We start from the raw sequence: 17037 nt of genomic DNA, 5'->3' as shown, positions 1-17037 counted from the left end.
CTTTAGTATTTGACGTACTACTCAGCCCCTATTGAAGTCCCTATAAACAAGTGAATAGGAAAAATTTTTATATCCAGATGAGACTAATTACCACAGTATTTTCTTGTATGCCGAAAAAGAATGAACCAAAATAGGCATTGAAAACTCTTTTCTAAACTTAGACGTCGCGAAAATATTATGAAGTCGCTCGTTTTGTTAAAGTGGTAGGTATGGTGGAAGAAGCAGCGATGTAAGGCATATTTCTCCGTCCCCCGTCTATGCGCCCACACCCGGAATGAAAGTGGCTTTTACAGGATATTTTCATTTAAGATTTTTGAACAAAAATAAAAGTGATTTAGATAACATTTTGCATCATGATTCGTCTTAATTATACTTAACACGACAAAATTTGATTAATTTAATGTCTAAATTGCGCAAAGAATAATATTTTTTATTTAGAATTTTATGCCAAAGTACCATTTTTTCTTGGGATTTAGTGCCAAAAGTATTATTTTTAATTTTAAATTTTTTGCGTAAAATTAAAGTTTATAATTTATAATTTTTTATAAAACATAAATATTTTCAGTTTTAATTTTTCTCGCTTATTTTTGTGGGGATAGCAATACAAATTCTAAAATCTTTTTGTTGTTGAAAGTGTATACAAAATATGATTAATAATATTAGTTTACAATGTTAAAACTACGGGATATCAAAATAAAAATCAGTTTTACAAACAGGTTTTTTTAATGTTCTTGGTGATGAATTTTAGAAATCTTAAGCTTGTAATCTCCCTTCGACAGGGTAGTATGAAATTATTCATGGTATTAATTAATTCAAAAACTTAGTTCATCACTCTTTTAGCAAGAACTAAACTTCAGGACTACACGAAAGAATTAATCAATGTCCTTTGTCGAGTTGCGCTAACTGTCCGCTCACAGTGTCTCAACGAAGATATAAACTGTTTTTGTTCAAGATCCGACGTTACAAAGAAAAGGCACATTTTGAGCTTAGTTGCACACTGCTCTTCCAAAGGGAGATTATATTTAAACATTTCTATAATTATACTACAGTAAATAAGTAAAATATTCGAATCCAAAATATGAAGGGAACTAGGTATTCCACTCGAGAACTACGTGGCAAACAATCAAATATCCACTCGATATTATCGTCGTCAATATCATTATCGGGAACCCCATTCTAAAAGAAAATGAAATAAATTTAGTGGATAAGTGGTCAGTATGTAAAGCCAGGGATAGATTTAATTTCAGAAGTAGGAATGGAGAACAGTTAGTATTTACTTCAGTCCGACTCATAGTCCAGTATAGAGTCCCTCCCTCCAAAACGTAGCGATAATTTTAAATTATCTTATTGGCTCGCTTAAACTATGTTTTGATGACGTTGCTGACGGGGACGGCGAAAAATACGTAATTCCTTTTTACCTCTGTCGCTATGACCCGCCTCTTCTTTCATGCCCCTCCGTCCCGTAGAAGGGGGCCCGGGACTTTGACGCGCGCCCACATTACTCTGTTCTCCATTCCTACTTCTAAAATTAAATCTATCCCTGGTAAAGCTTTTTCTCTTTTTATAAAAAGTTGTTTAGCACTTTAAACCCAAAAGGGGAAATAATGACACAAAATGTGCATACTGTTGAAAGTAGCCGTACAGGCTCAGTTATATCTTAAACACAATAGACCAATTCGAATATTACATGCAGAGAAAAAAACTTCCAGGGGCAAGCCGCCATTCTGAATAATTTCCCTCACGCCAGGAGACATCGCTAGAGGCATGACCGGGCTTGCTAGCCTCTAACACGCAGTGAGCTTGGGCTGCCCTCTAGTGGTGTTTCGTGGCGGGAGAGAAATTATTCAGAATGGCGGCTTGCCCCTGGAAGTTTGTTTCTCTGCATGTAATATTCGAATTGGTCTATAAAAATGAACAAGCTCCCTGCACATGTGTTGATTTTAAGCTTCCGTTTACGATTCAATATAAAAGAGAGTAAAAGCTCCTATTTCCACATCTGTATCTTTTTTAACGATAAGAAAATAATAATAACCTTCTCGCTTGCCTGTAACCTATTAACTTAAAAGGTTGAGAAGCTACCCTAAAATCTGCACGTTGTTACAAACCATGTAAAAAGTAGGGGAAATCAATTTTAAAAACTGTACAACCTTATGGGCTATAATGCCCAAAAAGAATCACTCTTCTCCGAACTTTGCTAGAGAGCAGATCAGTAAAAGACTATTAGCTAAAAATTTGTAGTAAATAAAGATATTTAAAACTTGCAATGCTTGTAAAATTAATTCATAGCCTTAAAGGGACTCTAAAGAAGTCGGCGGACCGTTGGAAATATTTTTTGAAAACGTCGTTATTGACGTCACAATCCCGGGGTGTGAGCAAAACAAAAGTCTTTCCTTCTAGCAAACGCAGCGGGGTTCTCGGACTCTCGCGGGTCAGAACTGGGGAAACGCCGAAGCAGGGCGGATCACAACCAATCACAAGAGAGGGGAGGATGGGTCGGGTGAGTTTTTTTAAAAAAGAAATTCAACGGTCCGCCGACCTCTTTACAGTCCCTTTAAGTATAGCTACTGGTTCGAAGGCTATAGCGACGCACATTCGATTGGAAATACTACTGAAAGTATCCTTTTTGAAAGCCTTTCTAAAGGTCTTTAGGAAGGCAAGGGCAGGTCTCCAAATGAGACAAGGGTAGGTCTCCAAAAGAGACAGTCTCCAAATGAGACAAGGGTAGGTCTCCAAAAGAGACAGTCTCCAAATGAGACAAGGGTAGGTCTCCAAAAGAGACAGTCTCCAAATGAGACAAGGGTAGGTCTCCAAAAGAGACAGTCTCCAAATGAGACAAGGGTAGGTCTCCAAAAGAGACAGTCTCCAAATGAGACAAGGGTAGGTCTCCAAAAGAGACAGTCTCCAAATGAGACAAGGGTAGGTCTCCAAAAGAGACAGTCTCCAAATGAGACAAGGGTAGGTCTCCAAAAGAGACAGTCTCCAAATGAGACAAGGGTAGGTCTCCAAAAGAGACAGTCTCCAAATGAGACAAGGGTAGGTCTCCAAAAGAGACAATTGGAAAGATCTATTAAATAGACATAGGGTGGGCTTCCAAAAGAAGCCAGATAAAATAACATAAAACAAATTCCGTAACTGTAAAACCATACAACTGCCGCATTTGCTGGACCGATTAGGACTCATTAATAAAAATCCACGACACCCTACACGCTCAATAGTGGGGCCCGTTGTTTAAGGTACGAAGTATAAAATAAAACCTTATTCAGACTAACATTTGTTCAAATTTCAAAAATAATGCCACAATATTTTTAGGAAATGGAACCTTATTTGGGGTAAATTTTGGACAATATTTGCGTAAAAAACTGGACATATATATTTAGTGAGTTTTTGTTATTTCTCAAAATGTTGTTCAATCAATTGAACAATATTTTGCATTTGAATAACATTGAAGTCGGTGTATCTGACGCTTCATATGTAATTTTTGGACAGTAAACTTGTACCCGGTCTATGGAATCAACATCAACTTTTTTAATGTTAAAAAAAATACATTCTATATAATTGAATAAATCATGCGGAATTTAATCAATATATTTGTCCAAAAATGGTTAAGGTTTTTTTCTCAATATTGGGCATTAAACCAAAACATCATGATAGATTTTGATTTACGCAATTAGTGAAAAGTCTTGGAAATCTATATCTATATAAATCAAAGTCCTGACTGACTGACTGACTGACAGACTGACTGATAATCAACGCCCAGCCCAAACCGCTTGCCCTAGAAGGCTGAAAATTTGCAGGAACGTTACTCATAAGTAGTAGGCGCGTACTAAGAAAGATTTTCCAATCCACCGCCATCTTAAAAAATGGCGCCCAGAAATGTAAAAAATATTCCCTATGCAATTAAGTACACGCGTTTCAACCGATTTCACAAATATTTAGTACACTGGTTTGCTTTAACCTTAAGACGGGCTGAATGGTCTTTCGGGTTCGATTTTTCGCCATCTTTTAAAATGGCGCCCAGAAATGTAAGAAAATATTCTCTATGCAATAAATTCCGCGCGTTTCAACCGCTTTCACAAATATTTAGTACAATGGTTTCCTTTAACCTATAGATGGGCTGAATGGTATTTTGGGTTCGATTTGTTGCCATCCTTTTAAATGACGGCCGAAAACTTGAAAAACCATTCTTTATGGGATAATATCCTTATGAATAGTAATAAAAAATGTCCCGACGGGCTGACGGGCAACGCCGAGTGTCTTCGCTCCTAGGGTGCTACAAAAATATTAGTCATCAGTAAAATCTACACATTCTTTATCATTTTAGATGTAAGTTCTTATTACACGCGGGCGACGCCGCGGGTAACGGCTAGTTATCTATAAGATGACGAATATCATAGATTCCCCCATTGAAATTGTGCAAAATATTGAGCATGTAAAAGCCGCATTAGGCGTTATTTTTTATGTTATTATCATGTTTTTTACGTTCACATTTATTATATAAACCATTTCAATTGATGTTTCATTGTATGATTACAGAATTTTGAGAAAGTTTTATCAGTTATAGTTTATTAGTGGTTCTTGAATTTGACATGACCTAGTAACTACAGGTTATGAACCCTGCACGCTTCCTTTGAGCATTTAAAACAGGTTAGAAGTTGTGAGTAAGCCAGTACGCGTCAAGATCAACTTCAAAGATGGCAGGAAAACACAAAGTAAGGATTAAAACGTTGACGAAAGAAAACACTATACTTGGAAGATGCAAGTGTAAGCTCTACTTAACAATACCGTTTTTTATTTGAAAACGTCGAAGGGAAAATCACTAGTCCAATCCTTATAATGGGAGCTTACGGAAACTCTCAGTTTGTTAAAGACAGGTATAGGAATGACCAGGAAGCAAAATCAGATTTGATCCTAGCTATCAATCCTTCGGAACTAAAACAAGTGAAGAATTCGTCACCTCTCGGGACGTGTGGAAAAACCAGTGAAGAGGACCGGCTCGGAAGGCAACTCTGCTGAAGAAGCTTCCCCTGAAGAAAATGTCCAGGAACATATAAAGGAGTTTTTCAAAACTGTAGACAAGCTGGCGGATATGCAACTGGTAAATACCCAATGGATTACTTGCCACGATAGTGTTATATAGTTTTCCAGAAGTATTCGAGAATTTCGATGTGCTATTGAAATAAGTAACGTGTAGAACCAGATGCCCGGGAGAAGGGGGTAAAATCATTTTCAATTATAAATGTCACGAGTGCCGGAGACGAGGACATTAGGTTGGTAACTGTCCAAAAAGATCATCGAGCTAGTAGAAGTAGCCATGATGGTAGAGGACGAAAATGATGAACGAGACTTGGATGACTGGTGTCTGGACAGGGGAGCCACATCTCATATGTCCTTTTAGAAATAAAAGTTTCAAATCTAACACGAAGTTTGTAAAAATTCGAACCTGATATTACGGATAAGCGATATCAAAGTATCTGGAACAACTGGAATTGCGACTAGAACGAACTCTTTACGTACGGGATCTGCGTACAAACCTCATGTCCGTCTCAAAGGTAACAGAGAGAAACCACGAAGATATTATTCAAGAAAATTAGCCCTAGTACCCGGAAATCCGATGGAGAAGTTAGAGCCGTTGCAATCAGAATCGGAGACCTCTATTTCCTGAGCAAACCAGATGACAAGAGCCATGCAGTGCAAGTAGAAATTATGCCCAAGACTACCATCGAAGACTGGCACTTTCGTTTGGGTCACCAAAATGAAAGGACTCTAAAAAAACATGTGTCGAAGAAATCTACCATATCGGACTTATCGGTGTAACATAAAGGACGAAAATCTTGGTGTTTGCGAAATTTGCATAAATGGGTAATTGTTGAGTATGCATTTTTCAAAATCCGATGAAGATCGTATTTCAGCTTTGTTCGAAATAGTACATTCGGAAGTATGTGGACCATATGCAAATATCTTCATTGAGTTTGTTATTTTGTGACTGTCTTAATTGACGCCTATTCCCGGTGGAGTGAAATATAAAATATGGTATCCCTCATCTAAATGAAGTGCTGAGTCGGTATTTGAAACCTATTTGGCGCCATCGCCTCAAATGTTTTATTTATAAACCAATGGGGAAAACTCGAAGCCAAAAGCAAGAAATGCATCGTCATCGATTATTCGCTTGAATCTAAGGCTTACCGAAACCGGACTCCATGGAAGACTAAGGAAGATTTACAAGATGATCCCTGACAATAAAACGGAGGGACCAGTAAATGAAGCAAAAACGGAAGAATCAGCAGGTTTACTTGTTCCGTCAAATCCTGTAACTCTGAAAGATGTCTTGGATGTAAGGGACTTGAAGGACACAGTTACTGCGGAGTTCATTTCGCAAATCAAGAGCAAAACATGGTGGCAAATTGTTGAACGTCCAGAGCAGCGAATCATTTCGGGAAACCGACTCATTTTTCGAACGGAATACAACGCAAATGGAGACGTCTAGTCGTGATAGGTTTCGCGCATAGGCCCGGAATTGATTATCATGAGACCTTTCCACCTGTCTTCCGTAAAAGCTATGTATATCTTTTTACACTCTGTGCCTGATGTTACTACTACGTTCGTAATTAATCTTAGCGTTGCACTCTTTCTAGCATAAACTGTGCTGCACAAAGTATTCCGACAACGATGTTTCTCACGCCGAGCACTGAATAAACTTATTTCAAGTTAACCCCATAATCTTAGTGTCTTAATATAAAAAGCAACTAGTTTTTAAAATCGAAAATTGACGGAAAAAATTGAGCTTAAATGGGTGAGAGATGAACACGCCAAAAGATACGGCAGTAACGATGGTGCTATTATGATGTCACGAATATAACTTTAGATCATTAGATCATTAGAAGGGGTCAAGAAAAGAAATGAGAGGGGCTTTTACAAAGTTGCAATTTTGACAAAACGGATGAAACTATTCGGATTCTTCAACACAACTACAACGTGAAAAATAATATATTTTCAAAGTTTTGTAGTAGGTATTAGGAGTAAATTTCAATAAAACCATTGTAATTGAATTGCGGAGCTTTCCCACTCAAAAGATACTTACTTTATAAAGTCTACAAAAGTGAATCTGTAACCATGTTGCTCTGCTACTCCAGCACACACTACGTTTGCCGAAGCACCAATTAGAGTTCCATTTCCTTAAAGAATAATAATTAAATTAGAGTAAAGTAAATGACAGTTAAAGATAAGCATTAATTTAGGAATCTACTATAAATATGGGATAGTAAATTTAACAAATAGAACAGAGAGTGTTTGTGACAGAGCATGTGTGAAAGATTAAATAAAAACACTAAGTGCGATCAACAAGAAATAATCTAAGGCTTCATCGATTAGAGTATTTTAGTGCCTTAACGTTTCTTTTGATACACACAGGGATGGGTTAATACTCTTTAGTTTCGTTGCAAACATTTAGTCAAGACTAAAGCTAAAATTAAAAGCTTTGTTGATCGATATTGCTCATCTACAGTGGAGTGAATTTCAGTTCCGCTTAACAGGCTTTTTTTTTCAGTTTGCTCTTGGCTCATAAAAAAGCGTATTCAATCTGTTATGTCTCAATGTGTAACTATTTCGTGTCGAAAGCATCAGCATTTTATGTGTTAGTAAACAGGTTTTTTGAGAAAAGCTATTTATTAAGTACAACTATTTAAAATTCTGATCAGAGGTCAATTGATTTTACGGAAAAGTAAACGCAAAAGAGTGCCCCAATTTCGACAGTTCAGACATGATTCAAGCCTGGTGACGTCATGCTTTTTAGTTCCGTTATTGGCTGCTTGAATGCATATGTTTATTATGGCTACTGGCTAGGCGTGTATGTTTCAACCCGCCGCTAAAATAATTTTCACAGCCGCTCCTACCACGCTAGGAGAAAACTCCAGCTAGTGAAGGAATTCTCACTGATAACTGCTAGTAGGAAAAAACGTTTTATAATACTATGAAACCTTTAAGCCTAAACCAGGTATAGCAAAACTCTTTTCCCACTTTACCCTATTAAAAAATTGAAAACTAGGGCTTTCATACAGCCACGCTACCAGGTTTCTAGTGCCGAAACATGTGCAAAACCGATAAATGTGGTTTCATGCACTGAACACCTTTCAACTCTCTAGGCGTTGAAGTCTAAAGGCTACTCAGTCGCTGTTTTCTAACGTCAGTAGTTAAAAAATGAGTAGCTTATGAAAAACCACCCTCCGTTTCTTGTGTGATTTTCATAGTTCCGAATACAAAAACTAATTCCTCCTTCCAATGAAATACTCAGTTTCGCATTATTTCATAGTTTTTCTCTCAGATTCCTGATATTATTTTGCTGACCCTTGGCTAGTTGAGACGTAACCACAAAGCCGAAACGCTCTTGTTAAGTTACAGGTACTACAAGACTTCTTCAAAAACCTCAAAATAGTGAAATGATTCTTGTCCAACTTAGAATTATTTCTCTTTGTCTTTCTCAACTGTTACGGTTTCTATACCCCAATAATGGAACGGATTATTTGAATTTATTTGGCCAGCTAGTTTTTTTAAAATGTTTTTTAAAATTAAATTTTAAATACTTAAATAAATTTTCTTGAAAATAGTCATTTTTACTGAAAGATGGGCTAGATAGAAGCTAAAATTTATTTTGAAGTCTTACCTCCCAAACAAGCACCAAAAGCCAAAGCGTATATGATTGGAATTAATGGAAGTCCAAGTTCGTCATTTTTACCCAAAGTTACAACAATTTGCACCTAGAATAAGTGAATCGTACTGGTAATGAAATCAGTTAAGTGTAGAGCTTTTAACATCTTTTTCTGAAACTAAATCACCCTTAATAATCGGAAAAATATTCCCCACAACTTTGGTCCAAGTGGGTTTCTTTAATTTTTATTATTTTCCCCACCAGGAAAAACCTACTTAAGATAAACTTTCAAAGCCATTAATTAGTTGTCTTACCATAATTGTGGTGAATGGAATGTTGTCTATGAAACTAGAAGCTATGGCCGAAATCCACAGAATTAGCAGAATTGAAACCCAGAGACGACTATCTGGTGGAATGCTCATGATCCAGGTCTCTGTTAAATTTCCGATGTACGCGAGCAACTGAAGCTCCGAAAGGGCCTACGAACAGAAGTTTAAATATTATTTCGCGTGGAAAATTTATAGTTAAATTGTTTTAAATTTTTAAAAATTTAGACAGCAAATTAAATTTAAAACCTATCGATTATTTTACTTATAGAAACAGAGATCTAAATAATATACGAATATGAAAAGTAAAAGATGAAAATATGAACTGGGCTAATAAAGAACCCCTGACGACGTTTAAAAAAATTAAAATAATTATATATAAGGAAATGTCAATGATCTTGGGAAATTTTAAGCGACGAAAGCAAGCATTATCTGTGGTCAAGGTTGAGCTTAATGTAAAAATTGTAGATTCAGTGCCAAGCTAACAACGAGGATATTGGTCACTGTACCCTTTATTAAAATTCCTAACTGCTAATTGATATACTCTTCACAATTATAGTAATGGTTTATGAAGTTCATTTCATCATCCTTTGAAATACGAGACTTGGGTTTAGGAAGAGTTAAATTATTAAATCTTGTAGAACGGTGGCTGAAACGGGGATTTCATATTCAACGTTTTTGAAAGAAATTTCTGTCCAAAGCCAACGTGGCTCAAAATTATGCCTTTCGAACGAAAAATGGTACAATGTTAAAAATAGGCAAACGTTTTACCTCCATAACGACAAAGAGTGCTGCAAAGAAAATAAGTGTCGGCCATTCAACTCTGGAAATTACACTTTCCAGTTCGTCAAAGTCGGCCAAAATTAGCAAAATGATTGCTCCCAAGAGTGCAATCCACCCTGAAATTAAATAAATGGAATTATTAAAATTTATTGTAATTAGGTATAAAAAGTTTTTTTTTCCGAAGATTTGGGTTCAATTATATGTGCATATCTTAAAAATTAAATAGTTTCTAAAGAAATTTAATAAAAATTCATTTTAAAGAGAGAGATTTTAATTGAAATTGTTTTTGTAGAAAAATAGTAGAAAGTGTAAAGAATAAGTGAACAAAATGGAATGACTGAAGTACAAGATATTGAAATTTTAAGTTTAGAGACATAATTATAAAACATCGGTTATTTGAAAAAATAAACAAATAATTAAATAGAAAAAAAATAGATTAAAATAAATGCCTTCTCCTTTCTCTCAACCAAATTCCACTTGCCTAATATATTTTATAATGAAATTTTGCATTATTTTCAAAACAGTACTTGTCGAAGCACTACTATATAACAAACACATGCAACATTGTTTACGTTTAATGCTAACATGTCCATTGTAGTTCTTGGAAGAAAAGCTAATTAAGGATATTTGAGGGCTAATAGCGTTTAATTTCATTTACTATTCGTTTTAAATGCACATAGAGTTAATTTAAACTAAGCCCAAAAATGAAATAGATACACAGCCCATCGTTTGTCTGTCAACTTCTGTATTTCGTAATGGACGTTTGTTCTTTAGCGTGTACCTCGCAAAACAAAAAGTGAACGTCTAACCATCGTCGTTTTCTTTAACATGATGCCAAAACTACTTAAACCCCAAGTTTTTAAATATCTTTTATCCAGATTTTAATGATCAATCTAGAACTTAACTCATTTTAAATTGCCGACAAAACCAGGGGACTAATTTATAAATGAGTCGCGGAACGAAATATAGCGGGTAATAATTAATATTTTTATGCTGATACCTGACATATCAAAAGTGAAAGTAAAATGAATATTCTCTCCTTGGACTAATTTATAAATGAGTCGCAGAACGAAATATAGCGGGTAATAATTAATATTTTTATGCTGATACCTGACATATCAAAAGTGAAAGTAAAATGAATATTCTCTCCTTGGACGTGGCCTTTGGAAAATAATGCAAAATTTAAAGACAAAACATTTTTGGAAAAAATAATTTTGGTGAAATGAGTCGAAATAAGCAATTTTTTTAAAATCATTGATATTTTAAAATCATGTTTCAATATGTGGTACTTCAGTCATTTTATTTTGTTCTCTAATTTATTAGACTTTCTAGTCTTTGTCTACATAGACAATTTCTTTTAATAATTTTAGGCTAGGCAAGAAGTTATATCAGTATCTCAAAGAGAAGGTATAAGATGCCATTGTATTCGCGCGCCATAGTCCCAGTCCCCCTTTCAAAATACAAGAGGGGACGTAAAAGGAGGCGCCTGGCTATTTCGCCTCTCCTCAGTCGGAAAATATGACTGTAATTTTCGTCACTCGCGTCGTCGCGGCGACGTGAGTTTTCAAGAACCAATAAGATGCTGGTTGTAATTTAGAGACGGGGATTGACTCCGGACCTACGTTTGGACTGGAGATAAAGCTGGAAATCTGGCGAATTTATACCTCTCTCTGAGATACTAGATATAACTTCTTGGCTAGGTTAACACTTACCTAAGCTGAGATTTAAATCCGGTATACTGTGCATGAAAAACATAATAATGACAATAGATAAGACGGAAGCAGTCTTAATGAACAGCGGCATATTATGAATTTTGTACTGAAAGTGAAAAATAGCATTATTAGTATCAAATGAGTAAGTTATAGAAACTAAAGACAAATATTTCGCATTGATATTTGTTTGTACGGCCAGTACAAAATCATAATTCTTTCTTATTATTGTTGAACGGAATCTAGACCGATCTAAACGCTTATAAACTCTATTTTTTATGATGGTGGTTTAAGGAAAACTGTATGAACTGAGGAATTCCTTATTTAATATCGGTGGAATTTTTGCTTTTAAAATTCTCTTTTGAAAAATAATTATTGTCTGGGAAATGAGTGTAATAACAGTTTCATTTAATTTTCCTGTAATTACCTTAAATGAAATTATCTTATTTATAAAGAAAGGATCCTTTTCCCCAGCAGTCGATACAATTCGCGATTGTTCAGACAATATAAATATCCCGCAAAAGCACTTCTTAAATAACAGAACACTATACTACTCATTTATACTACTCATGACACGATAATTGACGCGTTTAGCTCTGCAATACCTAAGCATTCAAAATAAAGGAACAAATTCTTCATTTCAACAATACTTTCCTTCAGTGGGTTTAAGGTTCGAAGTTCTTACTTTGCTCCTGAGTTCTTCTAGATTGGCCTTGTAGTCGGCTTCTGAAGGTCTGTAAATAATTTAGCAAATTAATACTCTAGGGTCAATTTTATAGATATGCGCAGATGTAAATAATTTTGGAAGAATGAAACAATCTTCCAATGCCAGAACCAATACATAGGACGCCATTCTTATACCATCAGAATGTCTCCCCCTAATCCTTGGTTTCCCAAAAATATCTAGATAGTACCAGAAGGGGATAATAGAAGAAGGATGACACTCTGTATCCTCTTAATGCTTTAGTTATATAACGTCATTCTTCCCAGGCTCACACTTTTAGTTTGCTTTCCCGCTCATCAAACTACAAATGGGCATCGCACCGTAAGGTGAATTCTATAACTGTTTGACACTAAATCCCCAGCAATCATCCCACAAACCTCGTCTTGACGTGGGACAAAATGCACAAGCACGTCTTGCCAAATATTTAAACGCTAATAGAGTAATGATGAGGGAACTATTTATCGCGGATGTGATTCGTTTTAGTAACCTTGCTCTAAATGTTCCGATGTTGGGAAGAGTGACGTTACACTTACCCCACTTTGCGGTACACTTCTCTCGAAGAGAAGTATTATATACTTCTGATACTACTAAACAAACACTACTTTCTTTCTCATTTTCTTTTATATCAAGTGAGCTTGCACACAACTAACCACAGAAATGCTTACTTGATATCGTATAGCTTCTTTCGAAGTGTCTTTTTCATGGTTCGGACCTTTTTCTTCAGTATCAATTTTATAGTGTTTTCATCTCGGGAATAACCGGACAAGGAGTTGCTTGCTTTTTTCCAAAGTTCTATCTCGTGCTTCATCTCTGAAAAAAAATGACAACAAAGAAAACTTTCGTCAATAATAAAAAATGCGATTAAACCGAAGATGTTTTAAATACATATTATCAAAAGTGGATGAAGGGAAAGTATGGAGATAGCCAAAAAGTCGCGAGACATCAGAGTTTCTACGTAGTTGGTCATTGAATCAGCGTCTGAAATGTCTAAGCTCACATATTAAGCTCAATTATAGCACAGACCTTTAAAATATCTTAAATTATAAACAAGTTGGGAAACCAAAGTAAGCCTCTCTGAGTCGAGACACAATTGAGAGGTTTTTCTTAAAAAATTATATAAATATAATTAATATTAATTATTTTAATCGTCATTAATTTACATTAAATCTAGTTAAATCGTTTTAAGAAACTTTATCCCTAAAATCATTTAAACATATCTATTGTTGACGTGTGAATTCAAGCGTTAACAATTTTTGGAAATTTAGGGTATATAAAGCGATTGATTCACAATAAATGATAAGAAACCCTACAATCAGGGTTGGCGATTTTTTTGATTTTTTCAAAAAAATCAAAAAAATCGATTTTTTTGATTTAAATCGGATTTTTTTGATTTTAATTGATTTATTTGATTTTTTTGATTTTTATTGAACTAATAGATAGTAAATTACCAACATGAAAACTTTTGAGTCAAAATTAAGCAAAAGCAAAATAATCATGACATTTAAGCAGCTATTTGATATTATTACTATTCAAATGCTTGTATAAAAAGACTAGCTTGACCGCTATTTCATTTCCTAGCCTTTCCAGCAAGACAAACTGGAGTTCTGGGAAAAACATAGATTGAAATATACCAAAACCACGATTATTTTTAATTTTAGGTCTTTTCTAATTAAGTTTCTTCTCGAGTTACTTAAAATACTCCTTGGAATCTTAGAAAACATTTTTTAAAAATAAAAATATATTCTTGATTTTAATCAAATGATTTTTTTAAAAAAATCGCTTGATTTAAATCATGATTTAAATCAGTGATTTAAATCAAACTGATTTAAATCAGACAACCCTGCCTACAATTGCGTGAACATTTGGTGTCGTCATCGTCACGGAGAGGTATTGTACTGGACGTTTCTGTCACCGCGTTCGCAGTTGGAAAATCGGAGCACAGTTGCCTTCTACTCAATTATCATCGTTAGAGTTAAGATGTACGCGGCGATCGACTAGAATTACGAGAAACGTCTAACCTCCCAGTGAGGTTCGAAATAATAAACTGGTCTCCAGACTGGTCCCAGCCTTTGTTCTCCTATATATTTGCAATTAATAAAGATAAGGATAAATTTTACCAGGAATATTCCTGATTTTACTCACAAAGTATAAATCTCACAGCGAAAATGACGCGCAGTAACAATAATTTTAACTTTTGGTTCTGGTTTGCTTATCTCCTTTAGCTGAAGTCAAATTTTTGTCCAATCACCTGTCTATTCTAAACTTTAAATATTATTAAACCCCACTAGATGCGGCGCTCTACTTAAAATTCCGGGTCACAAAGTAAATCTTTTGGACTTGATGTGGCGTCAAGTCTGGGTTCGAGTCCTCCTCGAGTCCAATAGTGAAGATTTTTGAGGACTCGAAATAATTTTCAAGCCCTAAAATTTTGATTTTCGAGTCTCGAGTCGAGTACTCGACTCGGGACTCGATCGAGTACTCGCCTTCATTCGAGTACTCGCACAGGCCTGATAAAACTAGTCCAAGCAATTAATAAACTGGTTTTGGACCAGAGGAAGTGTACTATTTCCCAGACTGGCGTCAACCCCGAAGGTTAAACGCAAGAGTATATATGTCTGAACTGCTTTCATTCGCGAGTTTGCAAGTCCATCAGAAACTAGTGAACTAAATAATGATTGGCGAAACTTTGATGTCCGCGCTTTTTAACACAGGCTCTATCGCTATTTTCATACTTTCCCCTCATCCACTTTTCATATTCACTTTATGAGATATCACTCAAACGACATGCCAAAGCTTATAACGGAAAAGAAAGCCGTGTTAGTGACTTACCTTCTACTTCTGGGGGATCTTTGAATCGAAAACAGTTAACGTCTCTGTACACAATCCTGACATATATCATTGCGCCAATGGTACATAGAATGATACCAGGCATACAGTGTGCAGTAAAACCGGCGAATCCAATGCCCTTAAATAAATCATAAATACTAAGTTTACCTTTAATATCGATACATCACAAACAAAGCGAGCCTTGAGCTCAGTCCAGGTTTAACTCTAAAATTAACGAGAGCTTGCGCTGAGCCTTCTAAAATTATTTTTTTTGGATTGTTGAGCTCGAGCGAAGTCAATTGAAAACTATGAGCGCGGTCATTTTGAAAGCGTAATCAGTGTTTTGAAACTGCTTTCTACGCCCCAACTAGTGTAACTCATTGGCAAATGATTTAAGTTTTGAAGTTACAATACAAAGTATTGGATAGTAAAAAATATTATAGTTTTGCTTTTATCGCGTAAAAATATCTCTTAAATTATTTATTTCAACATCTACACTGCTTTGAAGAAATATTCTCCAGAAATATGAGACCAAGCTCGAGCTTGAGCTTACTAAACTGAATGAGCAAGAGCTCGAGGTGAGCCTCAAATACAATCAAGTTTTCGCAGTCTGAGTAGAGCGAGCAAATGGTTTGCTTTTAAATCGGTAATTTTTTTAACTTGCTAGTTTCTGAAACTCCAACTATCATTCGAAAAGATTTTTACTTACTGCCTCAATGACATCTTTGTTGGATATGATAATGACGTTCGGTGGATCTCCAACCGGTGTCGATGCTCCGCCAATATTTGAAAAGATTACTAAGGCAATAAGAATTTTTCTTGGATCTAAATTCATGACTTCACAGAGGCGAATGGTCACAGGTGTCATTAGCAATATTGTCGTCACATTATCCAAAAATGCCGAAACGAAAGCGGTAAAGATGCAAAGTGTCGTAAGTAGAGACCAAAATCGACCTTTTGCCAAACGGTAAGCCTAAAAATATCATGACATTTTAAAGCAATGCAATAATTTTAAATATATATATTGACTAAAATGGTGAACAGTATATGCTTAGAAAAGTGACCCTCAATTTAGAGGTTAAACGGACAATTCGATAGGAGTCTCAATCGATCGTCCTATGCTGCATCGTTGTTCACCATATATCCTTACGTGTTGTTAGTAAAACTCACCAAAACAGCCAGATAGTCGAAGAAACCAGTTTCACATAATATCGCTACAAGAATCATCATTCCGAAAAGGAGACTCAAAGTTTCCACGTCAAGCCAAGAAATAACTTTTTCCAAAGTCGGTCGCTTGCAAGAAGAAATAATAAATAACTGTTAAAACCTAGACCATCAATTGAAAATCCTCATTTCTAACTCTTGCCTGGGATCTAAACCCTTTGCAAGCGTGTTGTGCCTAGTTTTCGGCAATAAAGTTAAGTATATGGAATTCAAGCCGTTCTAACTAGAGATGAACCGGTACCGATACCATATCGGTATCGGCACCGATACTCGGGGTTTTCAGATAGTATCGAATCGGTTGGTTTAATATGATACTTAACCGATACTCGTTTTAAAGGCGTTTTAAGGCGCTACATGACATTTTTAGGTCTTTCAGTAATGTATTGATGGTGATATCTTATTTCCATGAATGTCAATCGTGATGATTTCTCATTGATATAAAAAGACCTGAATTTAGTTTATCTAATAACCAAGTTTGATAGAAGTTTAAGGATAAACGGGCATCTAGAATATACTAGTTACAAAATAATAGCCGTGATATTATTTTGGAAATACCTCTATACATTGTATGTACTTAGTAGTATAATTCACGAAATTACTCTTTAAATTATTTCCTAGTATTTTCAATACATGTGTAAATGGCACTGTCATACTAAAAATATCGGTATCGGGTTTTTGGATAATAGTGAGTAAATATCGGTATCGGTTCATGTTTGCACCGGTATTGGGTAAAGCCTGGTATCGGCCATCTCTAGTTCTAACATTCCTCTAATTGTATTATCAGAAATACATAGACTTCATCTA

At 35.5% G+C, this 17037-nt stretch overlaps 1 protein-coding gene and 1 long non-coding RNA gene across 3 annotated transcripts in view; both read right to left on the bottom strand.

The window, feature by feature from the left end:
• Positions 1-409: 409 nt before the first annotated feature.
• Positions 410-17037, bottom strand: part of hoe1 (OCA2 melanosomal transmembrane protein hoepel1) — a 41512-nt gene continuing 24884 nt past the window's right edge. For both annotated transcript variants that reach the window (XM_089860660.1, XM_089860659.1), the window contains 11 exons: positions 16180-16302; positions 15719-15982; positions 15013-15148; positions 12849-12993; positions 12145-12193; positions 11463-11568; positions 9739-9866; positions 8956-9120; positions 8657-8750; positions 7079-7172; positions 410-1176 (listed from right to left, as the gene is read on the bottom strand). In XM_089860660.1, the coding sequence (XP_089716786.1) occupies positions 1089-1176; positions 7079-7172; positions 8657-8750; positions 8956-9120; positions 9739-9866; positions 11463-11568; positions 12145-12193; positions 12849-12993; positions 15013-15148; positions 15719-15982; positions 16180-16302 (1392 nt within the window). In that variant the 3' untranslated portion in view covers positions 410-1088. The remainder of the gene's footprint in view (positions 1177-7078; positions 7173-8656; positions 8751-8955; positions 9121-9738; positions 9867-11462; positions 11569-12144; positions 12194-12848; positions 12994-15012; positions 15149-15718; positions 15983-16179; positions 16303-17037) is intronic.
• Positions 13532-15006, bottom strand: LOC149712089 (uncharacterized). The gene is made up of 2 exons (XR_016377739.1): positions 14326-15006; positions 13532-14260 (listed from the first exon to the last, which is right to left on the bottom strand). It is a non-coding gene; the product is annotated as an uncharacterized LOC149712089 (long non-coding RNA).

This window comes from Phalangium opilio, unplaced genomic scaffold, assembly GCF_054372755.1.
Source record: "Phalangium opilio isolate 3A_F unplaced genomic scaffold, DU_Popi_V2 ptg000011l_1, whole genome shotgun sequence".
In the NCBI taxonomy this organism is placed as follows: domain Eukaryota; kingdom Metazoa; phylum Arthropoda; class Arachnida; order Opiliones; family Phalangiidae; genus Phalangium; species Phalangium opilio.
This window is presented reverse-complemented; position numbering and strand designations above follow the sequence as displayed.